This window comes from Rhea pennata, chromosome 3 (assembly GCF_028389875.1).
Source record: "Rhea pennata isolate bPtePen1 chromosome 3, bPtePen1.pri, whole genome shotgun sequence".
NCBI classification, from domain to species: Eukaryota; Metazoa; Chordata; class Aves; order Rheiformes; family Rheidae; genus Rhea; species Rhea pennata.
The window spans coordinates 20,521,421-20,546,286 of record NC_084665.1 but is presented as its reverse complement, the minus strand read 5'-3'; the positions used below and the strand labels follow the sequence as shown (position 1 = coordinate 20,546,286).

Sequence of the window (24,866 nt, the reverse complement as noted above, 5' to 3'; positions counted from 1 at the left end):
TTACGTGAAGCAGAAAATAAAATAAAATAAAAAATAATCAACATGTGTCTGTAACAGGGAGAAAAATGTGAAAAAAAATTAAATTCCCCCAAATATTCATTCAATATCACCTTTCTTTTTTCCCTTAGTTTGGCAGCTTCTTTGGGGTGGTTAAAGCGAAACATATTGGTTCTTCCAAGTAATATAACAGCACCTGAGGAGAAAAAACACACAACTTTTACTGACATCATGCTGCACCAGAAAATGCCAAATATTTTTTTGGTCATCCAATATGTAAGCAAAGACTTTCATAAAGAACTTCAACTTAGAACTTAAAATAATAAAATAAACAATTAAAATGTATAAAAACGTAGAATCACAATTATAACTGCTGTATATGTATGTTCATTCCTTCATGTTCCTTGTTAAAAAAAAAGAGAGCACACATACTCATGCACACAAACATCAGTCATGTTGATGTCATTCAGCTGATGAAGTAGAGGAAGCAGCAGCAGCAGCTGCCCCAAACTTCTCCTATACACTCCTTCAACATGGCTACTTTGGTGGCTAGAAACCAGACAGTGCCAAATCCAATAGGTATGTCCATAACTAAGGCTAAAGACCAACTAACTCTCACTCCTCTGCTACTGATCCAAGATAGATTAAAATCCACATAAACTGAAAGCTCCATTCCTCCACAATTTGTACTCTCACTTACCTTTCTTATCTTTTTGTGGAAGAACACTGAAACCTACCATTACCCAAACCAGGATTATTGGACTTTTATATCCAATACTTATTTTCAAAGGGAAAAATCTGGAATAATTTATATTGCTCAGTAAACATCCATTATTACATTTAATCAATTACAGGTACAGGTCACAAATAATGTGTTTCTGGGCATTCACTACCATATTTTGAAGAAACTGGCACCAAGATTAATACTTGCCTACTAAAAAATACATCGTCAATGATGTCCCACTGCTGTCATGAAATGGAAATCTTCCAAGCTAATCACCATAGAATCAAGCATTTATCTGTCATTGGGAGGCATTTTTAAAAGCAAAAAGCTGCTATTACACTTACAGTCTGAAAGAGAACTGCACTTACACTGCTCACTGCAAACAAATTGTTACCATCTGAAAACAGAATACTGTCCTTAGCTAAGGATGTTCCTTTGAAATTTAGCTTAACCAGAAATATTAACCCAAATAAGATCACCCAATCTTAGCAAAATCAATGGCAAAATTCACTGTAGTCACAGTGTCACTCCTTGCTGTCTACATCACACCTCAGTTTTGGATCATATTAATATTTTATTTCAGTTTAATCCTAAACTGAAATATCTTTCATAAATTTGTATGTAGAGTGGTATTGCAAAGACATTCCAACACCATCTTTTTAATTTCGGTAATGCAGCAGGCTGGCCCTTCCCTCATGAAGTGCACTGGGCATACTTTTTCTGCAAGCATATTAAAAAGAGTCGCTGCTGGTCATGACTGCTATAGCGAAAGCAGTAAAACCTCTTTCTACTCCACAACTGCTTCATGTGCTCGCAGTTTTCCTCAAACATGCATCTGTTCCACTCTTGCTGTTTGCCTGCAGGGGGGATTTTGATTATTGTAGCAGAGGAAGTAGTGAGGATACTAGTGAAATTCCTTCAGCTTGGAATGAAGATAAAATTATTCAGTTGTAAACATTTTTGACCACATTATTAAATGGAAACAGCTAAAGTGAATTTAAATTTCAGAATGAGTACAAATAAAGGTAACTGTTCCTAACTTTACAAATATAAAAGTGAATAGTGTGCTTAACAAGTACGTGAACATTTGAAAACAAATGACTGATCAAATGAATGGCTAGGTTTCCCTGAATCCTATGATCACGATAGGAAGAGATTTGGCACAGGTCTGAATAGGAGGAAAGAGAAGAGATATGCACCTGTCATATGGTACACTCTTACAGAAGTATTTAGTACACTGATATGGCCAATATAAAGGTTAGAACAGGTATTACGGCTCCTCCTCCTGTTACATTCCTCTTCTGTATCTAAGCATGTCACAGATAATACTGCATGATGCTACTTTTTGTCTCTGTACCTTTTTTAATCTTATTCCAGAATTTAGGAAGAACTGTACAATCTTAATTCACATTTGACAGAACTTAGGCTCTGATAGTGCTGCTTACCTATTCAGGAAAAATAATATGTATCAAAATTGTTCTGCAAAGTATATCCTAAGTACTAGTTTAGATTGTTCATTATTATGTTATTGCACAATGCAATTCCCCACCTGAATGCATGTGTGCAAAATGTAGAATAAACGTTGTCCAGAAACAAATTTTTTTTTATGGGTTTTGCTTTCCATTTATTTACTCTAAGCAATAATTCTCATTCTCCTTGAATGAGAAGGCAGTGAAGGAAAAAAGTTTATCAATTACATTGACACTACTAAAAACATACCAAAAAAGAAAAAAGCAATAAAAAAAGACTAAATTATTTGGGGAGCTCTTACAGGTAATCTAGCTAATTTCCTCCCATACATAAATGAAATAAATAAGAAGAATACATGTTCAAATATCATCAAGTCTCACTCAACTACATAGATCAATATTTTGGAGCTATATAAACAAATGTATCCATAATTAATCTCCCTAATTTTTAGAAGTTATTTTTTAACTAATGAATAATAAGAAAAAAAAAGTGGGAGATATCAGCTCTGAAGAGCTGGCAGCTTGGCCTGACAATGGAAAACTCAGCTTTAGTTGAGGATAAATTTAAGGCAAAGGACAAAATCTATGTGTGAATGTTATTTCAGTTATCTCCAGAAATCCTAGTAGATGTTCTTACGAATATAGAATACTGTAAAAAGTTGTATTTATACAAAAAGGGCATATTAAGCAGAATTTACAAATGCTGGAAGTAATCTGAAGAAGGAAGTATTAATTAATTACTCTGCCTCTTTTTTTGATCTACTATAAAACACTCTAAAAACACATTTTCAAATGAATAATTATTAACAATAAACGGAAACATTTAAATATATCAGCAGTTAATCAAAGATTCTGAAGCAGATATTTACAGATACTGGCATTTCATGCTGTGAGACTAAGTGCTATCACAGCTAGGATATATGTATTGCACACAAGTTGTTAAATTTGCATATGATGTTAAAGCCATCATATGCAAGCCATATTCCATTGGCTCTTCCCAATTGATGCTTTCAGGCTCAGTCTGGTTAAATACTCTAGAGGGCAGCTTAGCCAGCTGTTGTTCCACAATTTATTAATGCAAAAGCAATTTTTGCCCCTTCTTTTGAGGTGCAAATTTCTATCTTGAGATAGAAAGAAACACACACATAAAAACAACAAGATTCCACTCTTCACAGGACAAAACCAAGTCTGTATGCATTACATAGTAGGCTTGGAAGATTGGAAGACAAAAAAAAAAAAAAAAAAAAAAAAAAAAAAAAAAAAAAAAAAAAAGGAAAGAGACTCTTACCTTCTTCTGAGGCCCATCAAACCTTTACTCCCTCTGAAATGCAGTAGGCTAAAGCAAAGATGAGTCATTGCAACTGCAACTCTTATTCTTTCCTTTTGCCAATGCCCATTTATCAACAGGATTTACCCAAATATAAGGCAAAGAGGATTAGGCTTTCTCCCCATCCAGAAAGTTTTTCTAAAAAACATGTCAACCTTAGATTTGCTGTTGAAAAATCTGTCACCTTCTCCATACTCCTGTTCTTTAATGTTATCTTGCATGTGGTGGAAACCTAGGTCAGCGAGTACAACTGCCACCTGTCACAAAAGCAAGCCATCATATGCAAGAATATCAGTGATAAACCACCTGTGGGCCAACTCTTTACTGAGGTCATGAGTTAAAAACCTGTTACCCCTGATCAGCATGTCTATGCTAACTTGCTCCAGCAGAGCAGGTTTTTCCAGAAGCTGTGAAGGAGTTAGAATGGAGTTCAGGTGGTGCTGAGAATCCAGTTGAAATCATGGGACCATGCTCAGGGTCTGTGTGTGACAGCGTGCTTGGAAAGTACAGAAAATTAGGTTGAAAAGTAAAGATGTATGAGGGTGAGGAATATGTAATTCCAGGCCTAGTCTGCACCCATACAGGACCATACATTTGGGTATGCAGAAGGAAGGTCATGGACTGTAGAAAAGTAGGTGCATATGGTAAGACGGTAGGAAGAGAAAGGACCCTAGTTTCAGAATTGTGGTTGGGTGTGGGAGTACACTATATGATAGAAAAATACTTCTCATCTTCAAAATGATTTTTCTTCCCTCCTAGAAGGGCAAAGTGTAATAAGGCATTATTTTATATTGAGGTAAATACTGAATTTCAAAAATTCATTTGCTTGCCAAGAATCAGTAAAACATGGTGTAAATACTTTCAAAAATACCTGTCACTGGAAAGTATTACTCACTTTCCCAAGTGACAGCAGAAAGTTCCAGGTAAGTCATTCTATGCTCACCATTCCTTGGAGGCAAGGAACAATCCTCTTCCACTACCCTTTCTTCCCTCATCTATGAATCAACTCATTTACAACCTAATCCTTCCCTCCACTTGACTCAGGCCAAAACATGCAGACATGCTACCATGTACACAGAAACATGCCTGAGGCAATTAAAAGAAGTAAGCACTTTGATAAGCAGTCATCCCTACTGAAAAAAAAAATTGCCTGTAAGCTTGGTTGTACAGAAAATGTCAGTGGAAAGCTTGGTTGTACAGAAAATGTCAGTGGAAAACTATCTGCAACAGAAATGACAACCGTATTGCTGTGAAGAAATAAGACACTTTACAGAATCAACATCCCCTTTCCACACCAAAACTCCTTACTTTCTGAAAGTGAAATTTGAAGCACTTGTTTGAGTTCAAAAAAGATGCAAGATCATCCTCATTCAACACTGTCCTCTGCACTGAGCTCCTAATTTGTTCAAATAACTTTGCTCTGAGGGTTTCCTTCCAGGGATGTAAGGCAATATTGTTTTTTCCAGCAGCAGGCTGTGTCGCAACCTCACTGCTAAATGGAAAAGTATTCTGGGTGCTCCTGGAAGAAATGTAGAGAACCTCTGCTGTAGCATTCATCAGCTCAGTTGTTCAGTCGGTGCTTTCCAGGCCAATAGTACACCCCTTTGTCCCCGGCCCTCCCAGCTGCTTCTTTATTCCCACATTTTAAAGTTTCTGCACTGAAATTCTAATTCTCTAACATTCTTCCATTAGGGTTGGCCTCCTCCTTTGCATCATTTTACTACATCTGCAGCTAATGGATATTCTAGCTGAATCTACTGCTGCACAAGGGGATTTGGCAATAAGAGCGTTAAGCTGGACCAGTCAGCCTGAAACTGGGGTGGCGGAGTGGGGGAAGGCTCTGACAGTATTTTGTTCATACACAGACTGCTTTACTGTTGTTTTTTTTTTTTTTTTTTTTTTTTTTTTTTAATATCATAGCAATCTAAGCCATCTGGCATGGAGTTTGCTTTATGCAGAAGTTTTGAATGAAATCTAATGGTAATCATCAATTCATACTCAAGATGATGACGTAGCTCAAGTCAGTGAAGAATTCTCTTTTCTCCATATAGCAGTTCTCTGACTGAACAAAACCTCCAAGTATCTCCTAATTGCAGAGGAGAAGAAAAGGAATCAAAATTAAAATGAATTTAACAATAAACCTCTTACATATAGAAGGAGTTTTCAGTGCTGTTGCTAGAAAAAAAGAAAGGGTGCTGTATAAAAATTACATTACTCTGGACAATACCTTGGTTTAGGTGTGTGGCTTCTGTAATCTGAACACCATTCACAGAACACTGAGCTCCATTTAGTGGTATTAGATTCACAGTACCATTCAGGTTTTCAAAGATGCAATGCTCACTTTCCAAATCAAGGCCATGAAGAACTAAAACACACAGAAATAAAGTAACATAATTATTCTCTTAACAAATAAGATTAGCAATCTGATATTAATTTATTAAGAATATATGGCACTATCTATTTGAAAGTATCTTTTTTCTTTACGATGTTTTGTTGCTTCTCTCACCAATTCCGACCTTTTAATAACTGTATACCTTGAAGGTTTACTCTTTTAATTGCTTTTTTTTAATGGAAAAAGAAGTGTTTTTGTTTTGTATAATTTTTTTGTTCCATGTTCTGGCACCAGATATGTATATTTGCACACACTTGTAGCAACTGTTTTTCTGTCCAGTTTCATTAAGTAATAATGAAAAAATCTTGACCTTAAAGCAGTTCTACTTAAATCTGATGAGACAGGATTTAATATGCGACTGCATATTACTATGAATGGCTGAAATAAGGTTCTTAAGACTTAATATATTCAGGCCTGCTATCAATCATTTATACGGCTTTCCTTCTCTTCAACTCTCGTAACATTGTCTCTATAGAAGTCTTTCATTCTCACCAGAAACAAAGAGAAAAGTTTTTTTATATCACATTATCTACTATTACAAAGCAACACATATGTGCTCTAGTTTCACAGAATTTATTTAGATATTTAAATTCAGTCATCTTTTGACCAAATAAAACATACAGAACTAAGTTATTTGGCTCTTGATTTCTCACTTGAGAACTAAAGAATTTGGCTTACTTAATGGAACTCCATCCAAGTAACATATGTGATAAAGCAGTCCAATACTGGCATTTGTTTGCACTGATATCAAGTGAATAAGAAAAACTAAATATAAGCCTACCCCTTTTCATCAACTTGCAAAATTTTCATCAACATGAATCTAAAGTCCAAAGATCACTTTAGACATAACAATATTGTCATTATACAAAGATTAAGACAACAATTATGCATCAATTACGACAGGTGCTGCATGAAAAAGAGTGGTATTTCTACAGAACCCTATTTAAAGTCTACAAGAAATAGACTAACAACCAATCTCAGTGTGTATGAATAACAACATATTTTAAATCTACAAGCTGTTTTAGAAGTTATACTCTCTCAGGCAAATCATATTAATATTTTATAAGATTTTGAAAAGCAAAAATATGCAAGAATATGTGAACAATTAATTAAAAAGGGGAAAAAATGACAAAATTTCACTCACATGGTTAAGACACTGGACGAACAAAAAACAAGTGATAGAAGAATAAATGTGAAAAAAAACAACTTCCTTACCAATATCCTGTTCTGTCATAGCATCTTCTCTGCCCACATACGTTTGGCCTTCCTAATTAAGACAAAATATGTTATTTTCAGTTGAACTTCTCCTCCTCCCCATGAAGATAAAATTTAACCTTCTACTTTATCACAGCATCCTGGACCTAATACAGGTTTATGCATACATGAAAAAATCAGATAACATTTTTAGAATACTTTCATAGAGCAGTCTTTATTGTACAATATTGCTAGCAAATTCAAGCTTTAACTGTCCTGCACAGAATCAATTTTGTGGCAATTGATTTGAATTTCAATTTAAGCTTTACAACAAGAAGAATGAGAAACCAATATACATGAGTAGGAATATCATACATCTATCACTACTTCCAGGATAAAACTAAGCACTAAACTGACAGATATTATAACTTGAATCAGTTAAAATCTCTTAACAGCTATCAAACCAGAGTGGAGAAATGTGATGAACACTTACTATATTTAGATAGCAAATTAATGCTGTAATTTGTCTACTCCGAAATCACAAGGCACGCTAAGGTTGTGGAAATACAGATGTGTATTTACCTTCAAGTGATACAAGATGATACCAGTACTAAGAAGATCATCATCAATGCCAATTAGATGAGGCAGTTCAGAATCTAATACAACACCTATCCCTTCTTTCCTAAGGGCCAGTGTTTGCTCCTGTAACAAAGAAAAATATACTAAGATACGCAAGAAATATTGCTCTTCATTCTCTTTCTAAACCATATTAAATATAATTTAATCTATGTAAGATCACAAAAAATACAAGGATTTTTTTTTTTTTTTAATGTTTTAAATGTAATTTTTGTATTTCCAGTGAGTATTCCAAGCTTGTTGTTCAGGAAGTCTGTGAAGGTGTTATTTGAAAGAAACCAAACAAACAGCTGAATTATACCAGATAAGGAAGATCAAACGAGAATAACGAAGGAAAGTTGTTTAAAAGCAAGCTATGTACTACCCTGCATGATGATTAAGCAGTATTTAAATCTACAAAAAAAAAGTCAGCACAGCTAGGAAATGTAAAACTGAACACTCTTTGGCAATCCTTTAAATAAATTGAACCTTCCTCAACAAAAAATCTGGACACCTGGAAACGCAGTAAGCCTAAATAGTTAAAACCACTCATATAAACGGAAACGTTGGCAAGAGTAAATAAACGTACAAAGTATTTGAAGCACATAATTTCAATTATTCAAAAAAATTTTTGGCTGCATTCTGCAACAACTACTTGTAGGATAAAAGTATCATTCAGCAGGAGTACAAGTGGACAAATATAACCTTGAATGAAAAGTCATTTTTAGTAATATCTTTGATGCAATATTAATTAGATAATGTGTGCAATAAATAAGAGATTAAATATAGCTTTGAAATAAGTTTTAGTATTTATAAAGTTCATTTTTCAAGTTGACATCAAAACCTATCGGCTTCTAGACATGGGAAGATAATGGTGACAGAGGCTGCGAAGACCTTCACAACATACTTCCCTTCAAAACGAGTCAATTTTTCTGTCTATGCAACTAAGCCATTACGAGCTAAGTAACATCAACAACTCAGCAAGGGGAGGTGCCATAAACAACTATCACTGCTGTACATTATGTATATATGCTTTTCTCTCCTAGGGCTAGTAAATACAGAAAATAAATTTTCTGATAACAGTGTGACTACCACTTTTCCAAGTCATCAATATGCATCCTTCAGAGCCAGCCAAGACAGCCTGCTGTTTGTGAGAAAACCTGGATAGACTGCAATGCACATTTGCCTAAGCATAGCAGCTTGACAAATCTGAACGAAGAAAACAGATGTAGTATCTCATTTCTCTGTACAATATAAAAGTGTTGTTAATGCTGATATTGTTAAAAATATTTTTGTAACTACACATACAAGAGGGCAAAATGAGATGATGGCACAACATACAAAAGACACTCCAAAACAAAACCAGGAAATCCTACTCTGCTAACGGAAGAATTAAGTTCTCCAGCACTCAGAAAGAACAAAAAAAGTTGTGATTAATGTTGTCCTGCAGCTCTCTGACATTCAAACTGCATTCAGCTACTCCTTGATACTATAAAAGTGTCACCTCATAAAACCAAAAAAATACAGCTTAAATCATTGTTCAAGTGAAAAAGTAATTTCAGACAAAAGTATCTATCACATATTAAATATTTATTGAGTGGCACCTACTCTTATACATAATTTACAGAGATCCTATATCACAGGGCTTAAGACTTAAAATACTGAAGACTGGTGGCCATTTACACAATTGCTGGCACCTTTGGCCCAGTGGAACTGATAAAATATTAAGAGCTGAACATTTTTTCCAGCATAACAAAGCATTTGCCAACGTCCCTGACTGAGGAAAAAATAAGACTTCCCAGGAGGTAAGGAAATTATCACTGCGTGAGAAAAATATATCACAAACAATTAAGAATAAAGAAAAAAAATACTTCTTCATTTTGGAGTCTTTAATATTAAAGACATTTATTTTTGCTATATTCTGTCTATTCAGAAATAAAATATGTGCAATTTTTATTTAAATTGATGTGTTGCTTATTTATTCAGATCTAACTTTAAAAGAACTCTAATTGTGTTTCTAAACCCTTATTTTGTAAATGAGTATCATTCAGGTACAGAATATATCCTTTGGATGGAAGCATTATAAATACAATAAATGCAACAGAGAATAGCTGAGATTAATTACAATTTTTTCCTTTAATATTTGCTGTAAATTAGTTTTATCTTCAGATTAGTTTTATCTTCAGATATAATTTAGTAAAAAATCCTGAATCTGATTCAGGTATCTGGAGTAACTGTTCAACTTTAATCACTTGAATTGAAACAGTATTCCAGCTTCTCCCATGAAAAATCCAATCTTCTGTGCACTTCTGCCCAAATCTAAACTTCAACAACTCTATCACCAAATGATCTTTAATACTCTGTTCTTCCAAAATGAAAGGAAGAGAAGAAAAAGTCCAGAAAGATATATTTAAACTGCCCTTCTTTCACCCTTGCTACCACACTTCTGAAGGAGGATTGACTTCTTCTGAAATAAATGGAGGATCTGTAAACTACTGTAAGGTGATGAAATGATTAGGCTTCATCCATAATTTGATTCCTTCTTATTTATACAACAGAATTTTAAAAAGTAGTGAATCTGTAAGTCAAATGACAACTGTGGAAAAGGTCATTGTCCCTAACAAAAAGTACTAATTCAGAAAACTTAAGAAAATTCAAGGTACTATTTAAGAAATCTGAATGAATTGCAGGCATCTTATCTATTAGCCCTGATCCAAACATGAATTCCATCTGTATTTAAGATATATTCATAAACCATGGAAAATAAAGTAAGCTAAGTATTATACAGAAAGGAGCACGCCAATGAATTTAAGTGGCTACTCTGAGAGGTCACTGTGTGAGGTGCAACAGGTTTTCTTTAGGAGTCATGAGATCAAATCAGCTCATCTGAAGAGTGGAAGTTTAGTCAGAACCGAATTCTGATTAGCTACACAAGAAATCGGTTTCTTGAGACAAAGCTAAAATAAGATTTTGTTTATTTAAATGACCGTCTTTTGAAATTCAGGACTCAGGAATATCCTGTTATATTCATGAACAGCTCTGTGACAGACAAGAGCTTTAATGAAATCTCATCCCTTCTCCACAGCTATATTCAGTTTGCTGTATTAACCAGAAATGGAAGCATTTCCAAGCCAGCAAACAAGATATGTTCTGGTAGTTCAGAAACAGAATGTTTGTATATAGTACCTATTTGGGCCTACAAACTAAACAAGTTTAATCATCTACAACTGCCCATGACAAAGAACACTTACGATACATAGGGCTTCTCTAATGTATATATATATACATATATATACACACACATGTGCAGCTACATATATATGTATGCACATATATACATGTATATTTATATATACAAAACATATTTTTGAAAACAGAATCACAGATAGTTTACTTATTTAACCACAGCAGATTACATTAACTTAAAAAAAAAGAGCCCCAAAAACATCTCTAATATTCACTGGTCAATCTACCAATACAGTGAAATACAAGGAAAAACTCTGCTGTTTTCTACTGCTACTGGTCCAGCACACATTAATAAGTATATGTAATTATTACACTGCCCTTTTAATGAACAGAATCTCTTGGAGCAGTTTAATTTCCATTACCCTTTCCATTTCAAAAACTCAATTCTTCTATTTAAATATTGAACAGTTAACTGTTGGCACACAGTTCTGAGAAAACACTGTGAGGATACTTTCAGTAAAAACGGAACGTTATGCTGGCCAAGTAAATTGTCCAGATGTCCATATTTAAATTATGCAATAACATATAATACCTAACTAAAGAAATTATGGCTAAAAATAGGTAATGGCAGAAATCTTGCATTAATATTTAACCAGACACTGTAACTAGAGCAAATTCTTTTGCTAACAGGTACTTTGGGTACATTTGATTTCATTGCAAATATGCTATTATATTGTGGGCTTACAAAAGTGTCTGAAGATCCTCAGTGGCCTAGCACAAAGTCCTCTATAAAATATATGTAAACTGTGCATACAGGAAGTTCTTAATTTTTAATTGTTTTTTCTCTAGTTATGCAAGAAATACTCCCGTTATATTCAGGACAGTTTGCATTTCCTTTAAATTGCTCATATTTATCATTCTGAGCAATACTCTATATTGCTTAAAGTTTTGCTCTGCACCTAAAATGTTTATTTCAAAACCCAGCAAATAGGCAGAATTACAGAGATTATGCAAAAACAGACAGTAAGAAATATAAATGCAACAGACTCAGCTAGTCATTCCACAACCAAGGTGGAAGAAAAACCCCAGGGCTTAACTCACAGAAATCAGAAATTTATGTAACTCCATCCCAGAATGATGAGAGATCAAGTGCAAGAAATTTCTGTTCCATAGCAGAGCTTTTTAACAAATCCAGGAGGCTGAGGGCTGCCTTTTTTTATTACAATAAAAAAAGATAGGCCCAGACCATTCAAATCCAGGCTGCCTGTGTGTGCTCCAAGAGGGCTATACTGCGTACACTTCCATAGCTAACCCTTTCAGACCAGGCTTAGGTGTAGCACCTGGCAAACTGCTGCAGGGTGTGAAGATACTTTTCTTGAGAAGGTTCTTGCCTCTTTTGATTGTCATCCCATGCATCTGTGTGTGAAGTGAGGGGGGTAGAAATTTAGAAGGAAAACAAAAAGGCAACTGGAAAAAAAAAAGTATACAGTAAAATCAAGTGGACCAGAAAATAGAGCAGAAATGCCTGGATAAGCTGCAGTCACTCTGTAACAGAAAAATGAGAGAGACTACAGAGGAAAGGAACAAAGCTGGACAAGCATTCAAGGAATGCCTAACCAGGCTGATGCTCTTCAGGTCGGGAAACAGAAAATGAGAGAGAACTGCAGGGCAGAAAATGTATAAAATCACAAGTGGGAGTATTCTCCATTAGGGGAATTCTCACTCTTTCTTACAGGACAAGAAAACTAGGCAACATAAAGGAAAATTCTTTAGCAGCAATTCAAAAACAAAAGATGATGATCTTCATGCAAGATCTTGTTAAACTGCAAGATGCTGTGGGCATCAATAGCTTATGTACATTCAAAAAATGAACTGGACAAATGGTGAGCAAAGGTAAGGAGGGAACCATTTGTGCACGTCATTGCACAAGGGTCTAGTCCCAGAGCTCCAGGAACTGCGCACACAGGAAAAAAGGGAAAGTATTCTGCAAGAAGATCACTGCCCACTTGCCCTGTACAAATTTCTGATATTGGCTGGTGTTGAATAAATGCTGCTTAGCTACAAAGACATTTAATCTGATCCGGTATCATCTTTCTTGAACACCTGATACACAAGGCAAAGGACAAGAACGTTATAGTTTGATTTAAGCTCAGATTTGCTGATATTTCAAAGTATATACCCTAAAAATGCACCTTAGAAATGTGTTATTGGCAGAAATCTTCAGTCTCTTTTGAATCTGGTAATTTCTGTCTTTTAATAGTTTCTTACGGTAATGAGTTTCTCAGCCTTTATGCATTAAAACCAACATCAGGAAACACTTTCCTCATCCACATTTGCTGCTTTTATCTGATGAAATGTTCTCATTCTCCTGTGTTCCGCGGGAATAAGAAAAATCTCACTACTTTAAACTCCAATTTCTGGTAAGAGAGTCACATAATAATTCAATATGCAGTGTTTTTCTGCTTTTGGAGAGTTACCTTGCTAGAGATTTCTGCAGGAAAGTGGAAAACATGGAAGCAGCACTTCTGACTTGAAGGGAAATGGCTCCTTTCCTGACCACCTCCCTAACTTTGGAATTTGGGGAACTCTGCATAGTTCCTGCCGGACATTTTGCAGAAAACAAGAGAAAAATTCTTTTGTAGGTTATTTTTATTCTCTTTATCTAGTGCTTTTTGTTAATAATTTCTTCAAGGTTTAGTCTAACAGCTCTATAGATAATGTGTTTTCATTCAGATATCCCCTTCAATAATGTGCAACTTTCTGAATTTTTGCATAAACAAGTGCAGTAATGCTACTAGTTTTATCTATATTCATAGCTGTATACTTTAATAAAAAACTGCTCTATATCTTATTCATTAATAGAAAAAACTCACATAATTTAATTTGCATTAGACAGAAACACCCGGTGTAGATCTATGCACTATCCTCTTGACTAAAGATACTAATTTACTAGCACAAACAATTTTTCACTTCAATTTTCTTAGCTTGTAACTCCTTTCCACATTTAGCTGTAGGTTGTCATCCAGTCCTAAAGCCAAAAAAATCTAAATCATAGATCAGTGAGGTTTTATAGAATAAAACCCTGGAATTGTTTTGCTGAATAAATTACTAGTGCTTTCATCAAACAATTGAAGTACACAAGCTAAATTATTCTGCAATCTTCCACATTAATATATTGCTTTGACACCTTAACTAAATTATCAAATGATCAGGAACTCAGATCAACAAAATATTATCTTATTACAGAATGCATCATCTGCATATTCCACAGTATTCTTAATTATCTTTAGTTATACCATTTTTCTTCCATTGTCACTAGAATATATCTGATGCTTTTTGTGTATTATCTTTCATACAGCGGTACATCTATGTCTTTATATCCATGCTAATCAAATACTCTTGTGAAAAGATGAGCACTTTTAATGCAAAAAAAAAAAAAAAAAAAAAAAAAAAAAAAAAAAAAAAAGTATTTCATCATTGTTTTTCCCCATTTAATTAAAATGGGGAATATTTTACCTGTTTAGATAGGACAAAATCCTCCAGCATTAAATGTCTTTCTTACAGTGTTTGGAAACACTGCTTGCAATATATTAAATTTTATGTATGGTGTTTGTAAAGAATAACTGTCCTTCAGGAACACCTCTCCATAAATTTACTTTTAGACTTGCTTACTTTGCTCAGAAATAATTTTTTTTTTTTACTAGGTCACTTTTACTAGGTCAATGACAGCAAATACAAGCTGTCACTTTTGTAAAGTTTTTAATGCATATTAAAGGACTATTAAAAGGTTAGAAATAGCAAAAACAAACAAACAAAAAAAACTTTTGATCTCAAGTCAAACATTTGAGGATGATACAAAAAGACAGAATAAAGTGGCCTTTAAAAACTATCAATTTGACTTTGTATACCTGAAGTATAAAATAATTCGTGTTTTAAGCTGACACAGATATCATTAGTAACTGGATGTATGTCACAAAATGACTATGATTATTGATACTTCTCTTTTGTAAATCTGGTCAATTCAGTTGGAAAAATTAAACATTTCTTATCAACCATACATATATTCCCTTAATTTGAATTCCAATGAAATAAACATCTCTAACACAGACTCAGGTTCTATTGCTAATAATACATAAACTGTAGAGTAGTACACTGCCAATTGAGTAACTCTTTAAATTATAGCATTTACAGTACACCTATTAAAAGCCGGAGATAAGACACAGGAAATGCTCATTAAGTACAATTAATTAAACTACAGTTTATTTCACAGTTATAACTAAGAAATAAAAATGAACAAGTTCCTCCAGCTTGCAAGAGCCCAGTAGAGTTGCTTAACTGCAGTAAAGGAACAGTATGAGAGGACTCCAAATGCTTGAACTGCAACCATACTAGAAGGGCCTCCATTTTAATCAGAAGTGATAATGAACCACATGTATACATACCAGATAAGATGCAGCCATAAAATGCAGCAGATCAAACCAATCAAGGAGCTAAACACACATAAAAGAGGAATAATGGGCAAGATGACAAGACTTATCACACCCAAAACATACACAGAAACATGCACGATTTTTAAAATATTAGGTCCTTTTATCCAATGAAAGTCAACTAGTGCATCTCTGTCTAACAGACAAAAAACGTTTCCTTCAAAGACACAAATGTGCCACACAGCCTCAGGGAGAAAATGCGAAGCAATCTACCCAAACTTCAAGAAGCTACCACTGGCCTTTGCACTTTGCTCATTGACCTGACTTACCTAAGCTGGATGACTGCCACTTTTTTTTTTTTTTTTTTTTTTTTTTTTTGCATTCTCAGAAAAATCTCCATGGGTCTACTTTTTATTAGTGAATATAAAGTGACATAAAAGAAAGTCATGTTAACCAAAAGAAGTATGACATCAGTTGTATTTACATACTATAATAAATAAAGCTAGTTTTTCTTCTTCACTGACAAAGCTTTATGTTATTTTTATAACTGTATTGAGATTTCAGGATATCAGTGCACAACTGCTGCGTATCAGGGAAACCTTGCCTCTTACCTGAATTCTCAGCTTTTTCTGGCAGATGTTACTGCACTTCAAAATTATAGATCTACTGGGAGGTAATTCACCCCATTACGTAAATGAAGGCAATATAAAAGATTAATGGATTGATAGGGAGTACAATGCAGCACTTATAATGGCGTATAATGACTGACAAGTAAATACAACCAACTACAACAAACGCAAGATAAATCTTCCATTTAAATTCTAAGTCTTTGAGGCAGCCAAGAACACTAAGAGCTTTATATTTTCAGAAGTTAAATAAGACCACATAACAGGTGGACATCTCAAAAAAAACCAAAATTGCCAACGAAGACTGTGTTACATTGAAGTCAGTTTGAATTTAACACATACAATATCCTTTCTAATGAGAGGCAGTTGACAGGTGGGATTAAGCCAGAAAAAATCACTGATAAATAGAAGTTTATGACCTCCAAAAACTATTTGTTAAGTTCAGGATAAACTTCAGTATTACTTTACTAAAAGCAATCTATAGTATTAAACATTTAAATATATTATCTTAAAATATAGAGAGATTCCCTACCTAGACCAGTTCATACTTACACAAAACTACAAAAAAGGATCATGTAAGTAAACATAACCGAATACCTTTCCAAGCATATCTCAGTTAAGTGTCTTATTCCCCAAGTAAATTCAGCTCATCAATTTAGGTCTCATAAGACTGGCAACCTTGAAGTAATGGCCGAATTAAAATTCTTCATGAAGAGGCCCTCTCAGCATCCTAAACACGGGTAAAATATAATTCCCCTGGATTTAGCGAATCTTTATCACTTATATCCTCCTTTTCCTTGCTCTTACATTCACTATATAGCATCCTAGTTCTTTAACCAAACACAGTCCAACAGACCACAGTCTCCCTCACTTCACATTCTCCAAACTGCATGTTGGATTTTGCATCCATCTTTCCACTGAATGAAATTTAAGAAAGAAATAATGGAAAACCATTATGTGACCACAAAATTGAAAGGTGTGTAAATAGAGGTAAACTAAATGCAGTTTGCATGGACAGCGGTAGTTCTGCTATTTACATCTACAGGGTCAAGCACTCAAACTACTCTTTTAATGTGCATCAACAGGGAGGGACAGACTGTCTGTAAAAGTTGTTCTTTGCCTTGGATCCAGTTACTTAATTTGAACTGAAAACTCAGAAACATATCTTTAGCAGAACTCCAGAGAAGCTTCAAGTTACAGCATCACCAGAACATAAATTTTCAAATTCACAAATAAATATAACACTTGAGTGTGGGAGGTCACCATCAGCCTTTATGAGACAGGAGATGAAGGCGACATCCATGTGACACAGTTATTTACAGCGCAAGAGGAACAGAGGCCTCGGCATTCTAATGCGCAAATTTAAGTTTTGGAGACAATGTTGTAGAAGGAAAGAGGCAGTCCAGCTGATTATTTTGCAACACTGGGACTACATGACAATGACTCACTTCCCATCTGAGTGACGCTCCAGGAATTTATTTCCACTTACTTCTGCTCTCTGTGGTATGTGGTGCATATCATGGTGATCTCAATTATACAGAAAATTTGATACATAGGAAGTCTGGCTCTTCTCATTATTTGCACAATTCTCTCTCTATTCATAGGGAAATGTTTTGACATATATTCATGTATTTCTTATTAAGTGAAAAGCCTTCTCATTACAAAGATAAGGTAACTTCCTAGGAGAGTTTTTTTTTTAATATAAAAAAAGAAGTAATTCTCAAACTGAACAAACATGGCCATTGGTTGATACCTTTAAAAATGTAATGACAGAAACACGATAACTCAAGATAAGTTGAACTTCCCCTACAACATTACGTTTTTTACTAAACGTTTTCCCTATTCATGGTCATCTTTCTCATATACATGGCATTTAATGCAGGTCAGCTGCCCAAAAGCACGATTTCATATTTGTGACGTTATCTGTTGTCCTTTAAAACGGAAAAAACTTTCCTTGCAACATTAAATAAAATAATATGTTTAACCAAAAAGACAGATGGATGTCACTGACCTGTAAGAGCCAATACATGATTCAAATGAATATCAGAAAACTGATATCATGTTCTCTTCCTCCCTTCTCACCTTAAAAGTTAATTGTTTATTATATAACACTCACTCCCCACAAGTTTTCTTTCACAAAATTCTGAGTGTCCTTACAGAACGCAATCAGTAAATAAATGAACTTGAAGCACGTTGTAAAGAAATCATCATACCATTATTCCAAACTCTGTTTTTCTCTGAGTTTCTATCAAAAAGCTGTCATCATAGAAGCTGCAGAAGCACAGATGACAACTGCATCTCCCTGGGGAAAAAAAAAAATCCCATCCCACTAAGGATATGTCATTTGTTCATGCACAACACAATCCACCTAAAATTGGGACAGGTCATCTTGCTTCCTTAGAGCAATCAAACTTGCTATCATGACCAGGATGTGTGATTTTGAACTGTTACCCTTAACTAGAAATTTCTTTTCTTCAAAACAAACATGCTCAGATTCAACCGGAAAACAGCAGAGACCAATCATTCCCCTTTCCCCAAATTCAAAAGATGGTGTTTTCATGAGTCAGCACCTTTCTCAGCTTACCATCATCTTGTCAAAAGCTACCATTGACCACACCATTGTGTGGTGGAGGTTTGACACCTGAACACAGCCATGGAAATTCCCACTGAGACCATCCTCCTACATAATCCAGGTATCCTACTTAACGCCAGTAACTGCTAACAGAGGGAGCAATGCTCAGTACGAGTAGCCCTTACAGCCACGGGATGCATCTCAGTCCTTCCTGTTCTACATTTTTCCCCCCCTTTAAGGCATATCAGCCCTCAGTTTGCAGGGGAATCTACAAGGCAACAGCAAAAAGACTAGCGAACAGAAGACAGCATACTGAGTAAGTCTATAGCAAGGAGGAGAAGGATGGTAGTGAGCTGCTAAGGGGGGGAAGGGCTGATGAGATAATTTCACTCCATATAACATCCCAGATTGCTTCTTCATGTAACTGAGTAGCTACAAAATACAAGAAGTTGAAATGCTGTTCTGTATAAAGCTATGAAAAGTAACCCATCTCCAGCTTTGTGGCTTTATGCTGCCATAAAGCAGCATAGCCAAAAATGAGAATTTGAGGGGGAAATGAAAAAGAATTACAAAACAAAATAAACCTCCAAATTTTTACAATCAAAGATTTCATGATTTGTTCAGCTCATGCGGGAAAATACTTTTTAAGCAGAAATGTGCCATACAGGAAATGTAAGAATTGAATGAAACACATTCAGAACAAATCCTTCAGTAAGGATTTGGCCAGATGCAGCAAAACAATTTTTCAAGAAATTAAATGTAAACATTTAACTGGAAGCTCTACCGAAAAAAATTGACATTTTAAAGGCAGAGAAGTCCATGAGTGATCTATTGTGGACTAGTAAATCCTAATTAGGTCGTCTGGATCTGTAAAGGTAAAAACTCCAGATGTATTGGCAAATCGTACTTCCTGCAAAACATTGAGATTCATCTCATATCAAAATAAGTTAGACTAAAAAAAATAAAATAAAAACAAACAAATCTGACTACTCTATATGATTCTGTTTAAACGCCTGTATTTTAAAATTAGGTATCTAAAATGCTTTAACACACTAACAGATGTTTCAGTACTTAAGATGAAGATAACCTGAAACACTAGCACATTGTGTTTAGTGATAATTGCCCTCCACAAATAAAACTGAACCTGCACTCTCATTAAAGACTCTACTGCATCACTCAATCATTGCTCATAAGATTTTTGATTTTCCTCTAGGAAGACTGTTAGACTAGACTGTCTGGATTGCACATTCTTTATACTATATAGTTCAATAACATCCTCTGAGGAGAAAACACATACATAACAGAAAGAAAATACATAATAAAGCAATCTTGCCTGATTCTGGATCAACTGGAAAAAATACTGTAGTAACAGCAGAAAAGTTATTCAGAAACAAGGCAAAGATATGCTCAGAGAGTTTCTTGCATTTGTATTGATGGATTAAACTATCCAGATTGCATGCCAAAGCAATGGAACAGACCCACTCCTTTTTTTTTTTTTTTTATTTTATTTTTTTTTTTTTTTTGAATACTGCATTTCCTCATGGAAGACATTTCACCAACACTTTTCTCGACAACTTGCACTCTCATAATTCATGATCATCCTGCCGATAAGAAATATTGGAAATGTGCATCAGTAAATACAAGGAAATGCTAAATTTAGGAAGATTATTTATAGTTCAGAATGTAAGAAGATTTGTCAAGGCATAACTATACTCACAGAGCTAACAAAGGAAAAAGGAATTTCTACAGCAAACCATGACAAAACCACATACTGGGGATGTGATCATATGGATGAATAAAGGACAGGAGAAAAAAAAAAAGATTGTGAAAATTGTTTTGGGCTTCCTAATAGTGATTCTTGGTGGGGGGGGGGGGGGGGAAGAGGAGCTTTGTATCTAACTTCTGAGTTTTAGATGGGAATTTGTTACTTTTACTTGTTACTTTTTTGCTCTCCAGGCTGTCTCCCCTACAAGACACACCACAAAGATCAGCCAAGACAAAATAGCAGCTGAAAGAAATTCAATCATGTCTAATTGTGACACACAAAACAAAAAGGATATCTATTCCAAGAAAACAACTTTGAAATATTTGAGATTCCCATCAACGTGACAGGCTACACACTAACTAGGGGAAACTGATTTGTTCTGCATTGAATCAGTGAAGCTGACTGTCTCACTTGGTGCTTGTTAAATAAGCTTTTTCTGTATTCTACTGAACAGTGCATATGTTATCAAAATTTTGTCCAATGCTATACTGTGTTCAGCATGACATAGATACAGCTTCCAGAACACCAACATGAGTTTTGTATTTTTTGGTAGAATAGAAGTAGGTGCTATCTGGGGGCCGGGGGGGGTGGAGGGGGGGAGGAGGTAATATGGAACACATCCTTAGTGGTGAGGCAAACACTTTACAATCTGTGGACAAGCCAAATGAAGGTTTGTACTGTACTGGGATTTTAACAAGTGCTTTTTAAAATTAAGGAATATGTTCTTCCTTAAAAGCAAGAAAATAACTATTTATATCATCATTCATTATGAAAGGGAATGCTTATCGTCTCATGCATGTGTATGTTAAACAAGGCACAAAACTGCTACCACATCCTCTCCTTTCAGTCAACAGGACAGAGAAATAACACCATCCCTCTGGCTACCAGAGCCAGTTTTAGTACAATTAAAAAGTTACAGTACAATTAAAACACTTCATTCTTTTTAGAGGAACAGAGTTCTACCTCTCAAAGACACAAAGAAAACTACAACTGAGAACAAACTCCTAATCAGATCTTCTGCTGTCTCCTAGAGCTCTAGGCCACACCACCCTCATCAATCAAGAAAACCCATTAAAGAGTCTGCAACAACCAAGATCAGAAAAGCATAGTTTTGCTGTGAACAGCTTACTGTGCAAATGCAGCTGCTCCGACAGCAGCCCACACAGGCATCAATAGCTCTCTCAAATGAATGTCAATTAAAAGGCAGATGCAGAATGCAGAACTGCTCAAATGAGCAACCACTAACATAGTGAAGCTAAAATGATGGGAAATTAATGATGCTAGTTCTTTAAAAATAAAGAGAATTACAGGATCAGTTACTAGTCTCATAAGGTCAGCTTACCTTTTCTATTTTTCATTGTTTCTCTCTCAAAACTCATTGTCAGCTGTTTGTCATTGAAATGCAGCTGCCTTTTTTAATACACAGAACCACATTATTTTAGTGGCATCCAAAAGCACCATTATACTTAAGGTGTTGCAAGTTATTTCTATTGGAAGTCTTAATAGATTCAAGATTACTTTCCAAGAAACTTGGCCTTTGTTCCCAGAATTACCACAACAAATCTATCAAGCTGGAACGCCTGCTCCTTGACACATTAGAACTTATATTGACAGAACTCCTATGAACTTCAGATAAAAAGTTCCCTGAAGAGAACTGCACGATGTGGCTAATTATAACGATAGGTGCCTGTTTGGCTACTTAAGCTTCCTGGACACTAGTCTGCAAAATCTTTTTTTCCAGTGGCTTATAAAACTTAAGCTATCAAAGCTGCCATTTTCCATGCTGAACCATCTGCAGCAGGCCAGCCTGGGCCCTCACCAGCTCGAGTTGAAGGGAAAACATTTCTCCTGTATCAAGAAATGAGACACACGGAGTGTTCTGAAGGTAAAACTATGTCTCAAGTGGACAGACTTCACCTCTTCACAGCCTTCTATCTGTGACTAGACTGAGTATACATTAGTCTCGGAAAAAATAAATATACATATCTTAACACTGACACTCAGAGCAGGAAACAGCACTTTTCCTTCCAGAGGTGATCTTTCCTAGCAGCAGGTACTATACTTTCCAACTAAGAGACAGCAACTGTGCTCTCAAAACTCTCCTTGTAGGTATCTAAAATGGGGAAATGGCCTGGCTGGAACAGAGAGAAATATGCAGTCTTAATTCATCCCCTTCTCCCATATGTATTACGATACAGCCTTTAATTACATGATCATATATTTTCTACAGGACCTGTGAATAATTCATTCCACAGACTGTACTCTGGGAATGAATCAAGAGAATGCAGTGAACTAGACTATTATCTACAGGACTCCTACCTCATTTGCTGCTAAAGCTGGATGATGAACGAGTCATGGAATTGTAGAGGAAAAAAGACCGGTCTCATAGCTAATGCATATATTCATTTTAAAAGCTATTTCATTTTTTGTGTTTTTTTGGGTGATAGGAGAGTTAAAGTAGTTTTCATTTGTCTGGATTTCTGTTTTGTTTATCCACCTAAAAATTCATCTCTACTCCTGTAGATTAGTTTAAGTCTATTAGTCCCTTCATCAAGGTCCAAATGTAACAATCACTACTGAGAGAAATTGAACAAAAAAGTGGGCCTATGTGTACTGGTTTGCAACAGTGTACCAAGGAGAAAAAACAAACTTCAGGACTAGCAACACAATAGCAAAATCTTCTGCCCAAGAAAATGCATAAGGCTGGTTGCCAGAGCCCTCCTGACCCTCAGGACCCAGTTACTGAGGAATAGAGTAAATGACACTGAAAAGAGATATGGCAGCTTATGTTTATAACTGCCATCTCTTTTGTTCAGGAACAAAGTCTGACTGCAATAGCCACAGATTTGTGCTGCCACCTGTGTTTGAGACCTCTTTTAATGGATTGCATTAAAAATACCGTCTCTGTAGTTGGGAGGAACAAAGAAAAAACATTATCCCCACTGCATTTCTACCACATCATGGATGTACGAATCAAGACTATACTCAGTTGCCAATTAAGGCACGTCAAGTGCACAACAGCACTGTATATTCAAAGCTATTGGAATCACGCAGTAATGAACTGCTACATAATACTTCTGAATACACTGGTTTAACACCAGCAAAATATGGTTCTAGTATTTCATATCAAAAACATATTTCCAAGCAGCTATTAGAAACAGTTATTTTGTGAAAGACTTGGAGACATTGGCATTTTTCTTCTGAAATGTGGACACAAGAATGTTTCTTTACCCTTCCATAACCAAGGGAAACCCCTACACTTGAGCTTTGCTCCTTCTCACTATCTCTCCTCAGATCCTGCAGAAGAAACAGTTTTGAGGGTATATTTCTTCTTTTTTCCTCTTCTTTTTTTTTTTTTTCCCTACAGGCTAAATGAGCAGCTTACTGTGCTTTCAATTCAGCTCCCCTCCTCACCACAAGAATACTAATAGAAAACCAGAACAAATGCCCAGAAGAAATTGTTGAACAAGTGGCACCTGAGCTGTAGAAAGAATTTCAAAAGCAACTCTCTCTGATTCCCTCTCATTTGAGGAAAATACGTACAAGCCCCAGGGATGGATTAAAGCTAAGCATGGCCTGGATTATCTATAAATGTGGGGCCCCAGGTGTAAGGGGGAGGATGGCAGGGAAATACTTTGGAGAACAGTCAATGCTAGAAACCAGAAGGCCTCTTTTGGACCACACAGCCTGGATCAACTAATCTATTCAATCCTGCCTCAATCCATGGAGAGTGAGCTCAGAAACTGCAGCCTCTGACCGTGCTTCTCTGATGGTCCAGGTGGTTTTAAGTTGGAAAAACTGTTTAAACCTGAACTAAAAAAAAAAATGCATTAGGCACCTCTTGATTGCAACTTTCTAGTAGAAACTAAAGTTAAAAGTGGTCAGACCACCACAGAGACATAACAAGCACTGAAGAGGCTACAAGAGAAAACTGAAGTTTCTTAATAAGGTGAAGACAGGTGGCAGAGACAGACTTGGAATCAGACAGCTATTTTTTAAAAAAATCTACTTTTGACTGCTGCACTCCGGGTTCCTCAGGTGGCTAGGACACTTCCAATGGCATTTCTGTTAACAAACAAGCTACAAAGCATCAGGAGCAACAGTTCCCAATTTAGTATTTTCTCTTCCTGTTGCAAAAGCAAGACAAGTGGACAAATCACTCAAAAAAAAAAAAAAAAAAAAGAAAAGAAAAGAAAAGAAAAGAAAAGAAAGAAAGAAAGAAAAAGAAAAGAAAAGAAAAATGTCATTGGTAAGCAAAGAGAATGCAATTTGCTCTCCTGAAGAAAAAAACAGTATGTTCTTGAGGACAACTATGTAAGCTCTTAAAAAGTTTCTTTTTTGCAGGAAATTCTTGCATACTTATCAGATTGAAGCAATAAATCCTAGGCATACTTATCAGATTGAAGCAAGGTGATGATCAGTTAAAGAAAATCACATTAGTAATCACTTTACTAGTGGCATACTATCAGCAATAGTTTCAAAAACAAATGTCTACTTAACGTAAATCAAATCACGTTTGGATGATCTCTGTCCAAAAATCCATATGCCAACCAATCACATAAGGACTCTGGG

General features: G+C 35.4%; 1 protein-coding gene across 8 annotated transcripts in view; it reads right to left on the bottom strand.

Annotated features, from left to right (window-relative positions):
- KIF16B (kinesin family member 16B) overlaps nucleotides 1-24,866 on the bottom strand; it is a 146,627-nt gene that overhangs the window by 76,067 nt on the left and 45,694 nt on the right. For 6 of the 8 annotated variants that reach the window (XM_062571746.1, XM_062571751.1, XM_062571752.1 and 3 more), the window contains exons 13-17: nucleotides 15,347-15,394; nucleotides 7,686-7,805; nucleotides 7,125-7,176; nucleotides 5,745-5,882; nucleotides 111-193 (exon numbers count right to left, since the gene is read on the bottom strand). In XM_062571746.1, coding sequence (XP_062427730.1) covers nucleotides 111-193; nucleotides 5,745-5,882; nucleotides 7,125-7,176; nucleotides 7,686-7,805; nucleotides 15,347-15,394 — 441 coding nt within the window. The remainder of the gene's footprint in view (nucleotides 1-110; nucleotides 194-5,744; nucleotides 5,883-7,124; nucleotides 7,177-7,685; nucleotides 7,806-15,346; nucleotides 15,395-24,866) is intronic. The other 2 variants (XM_062571748.1, XM_062571749.1) reach the window with 1 other exon arrangement.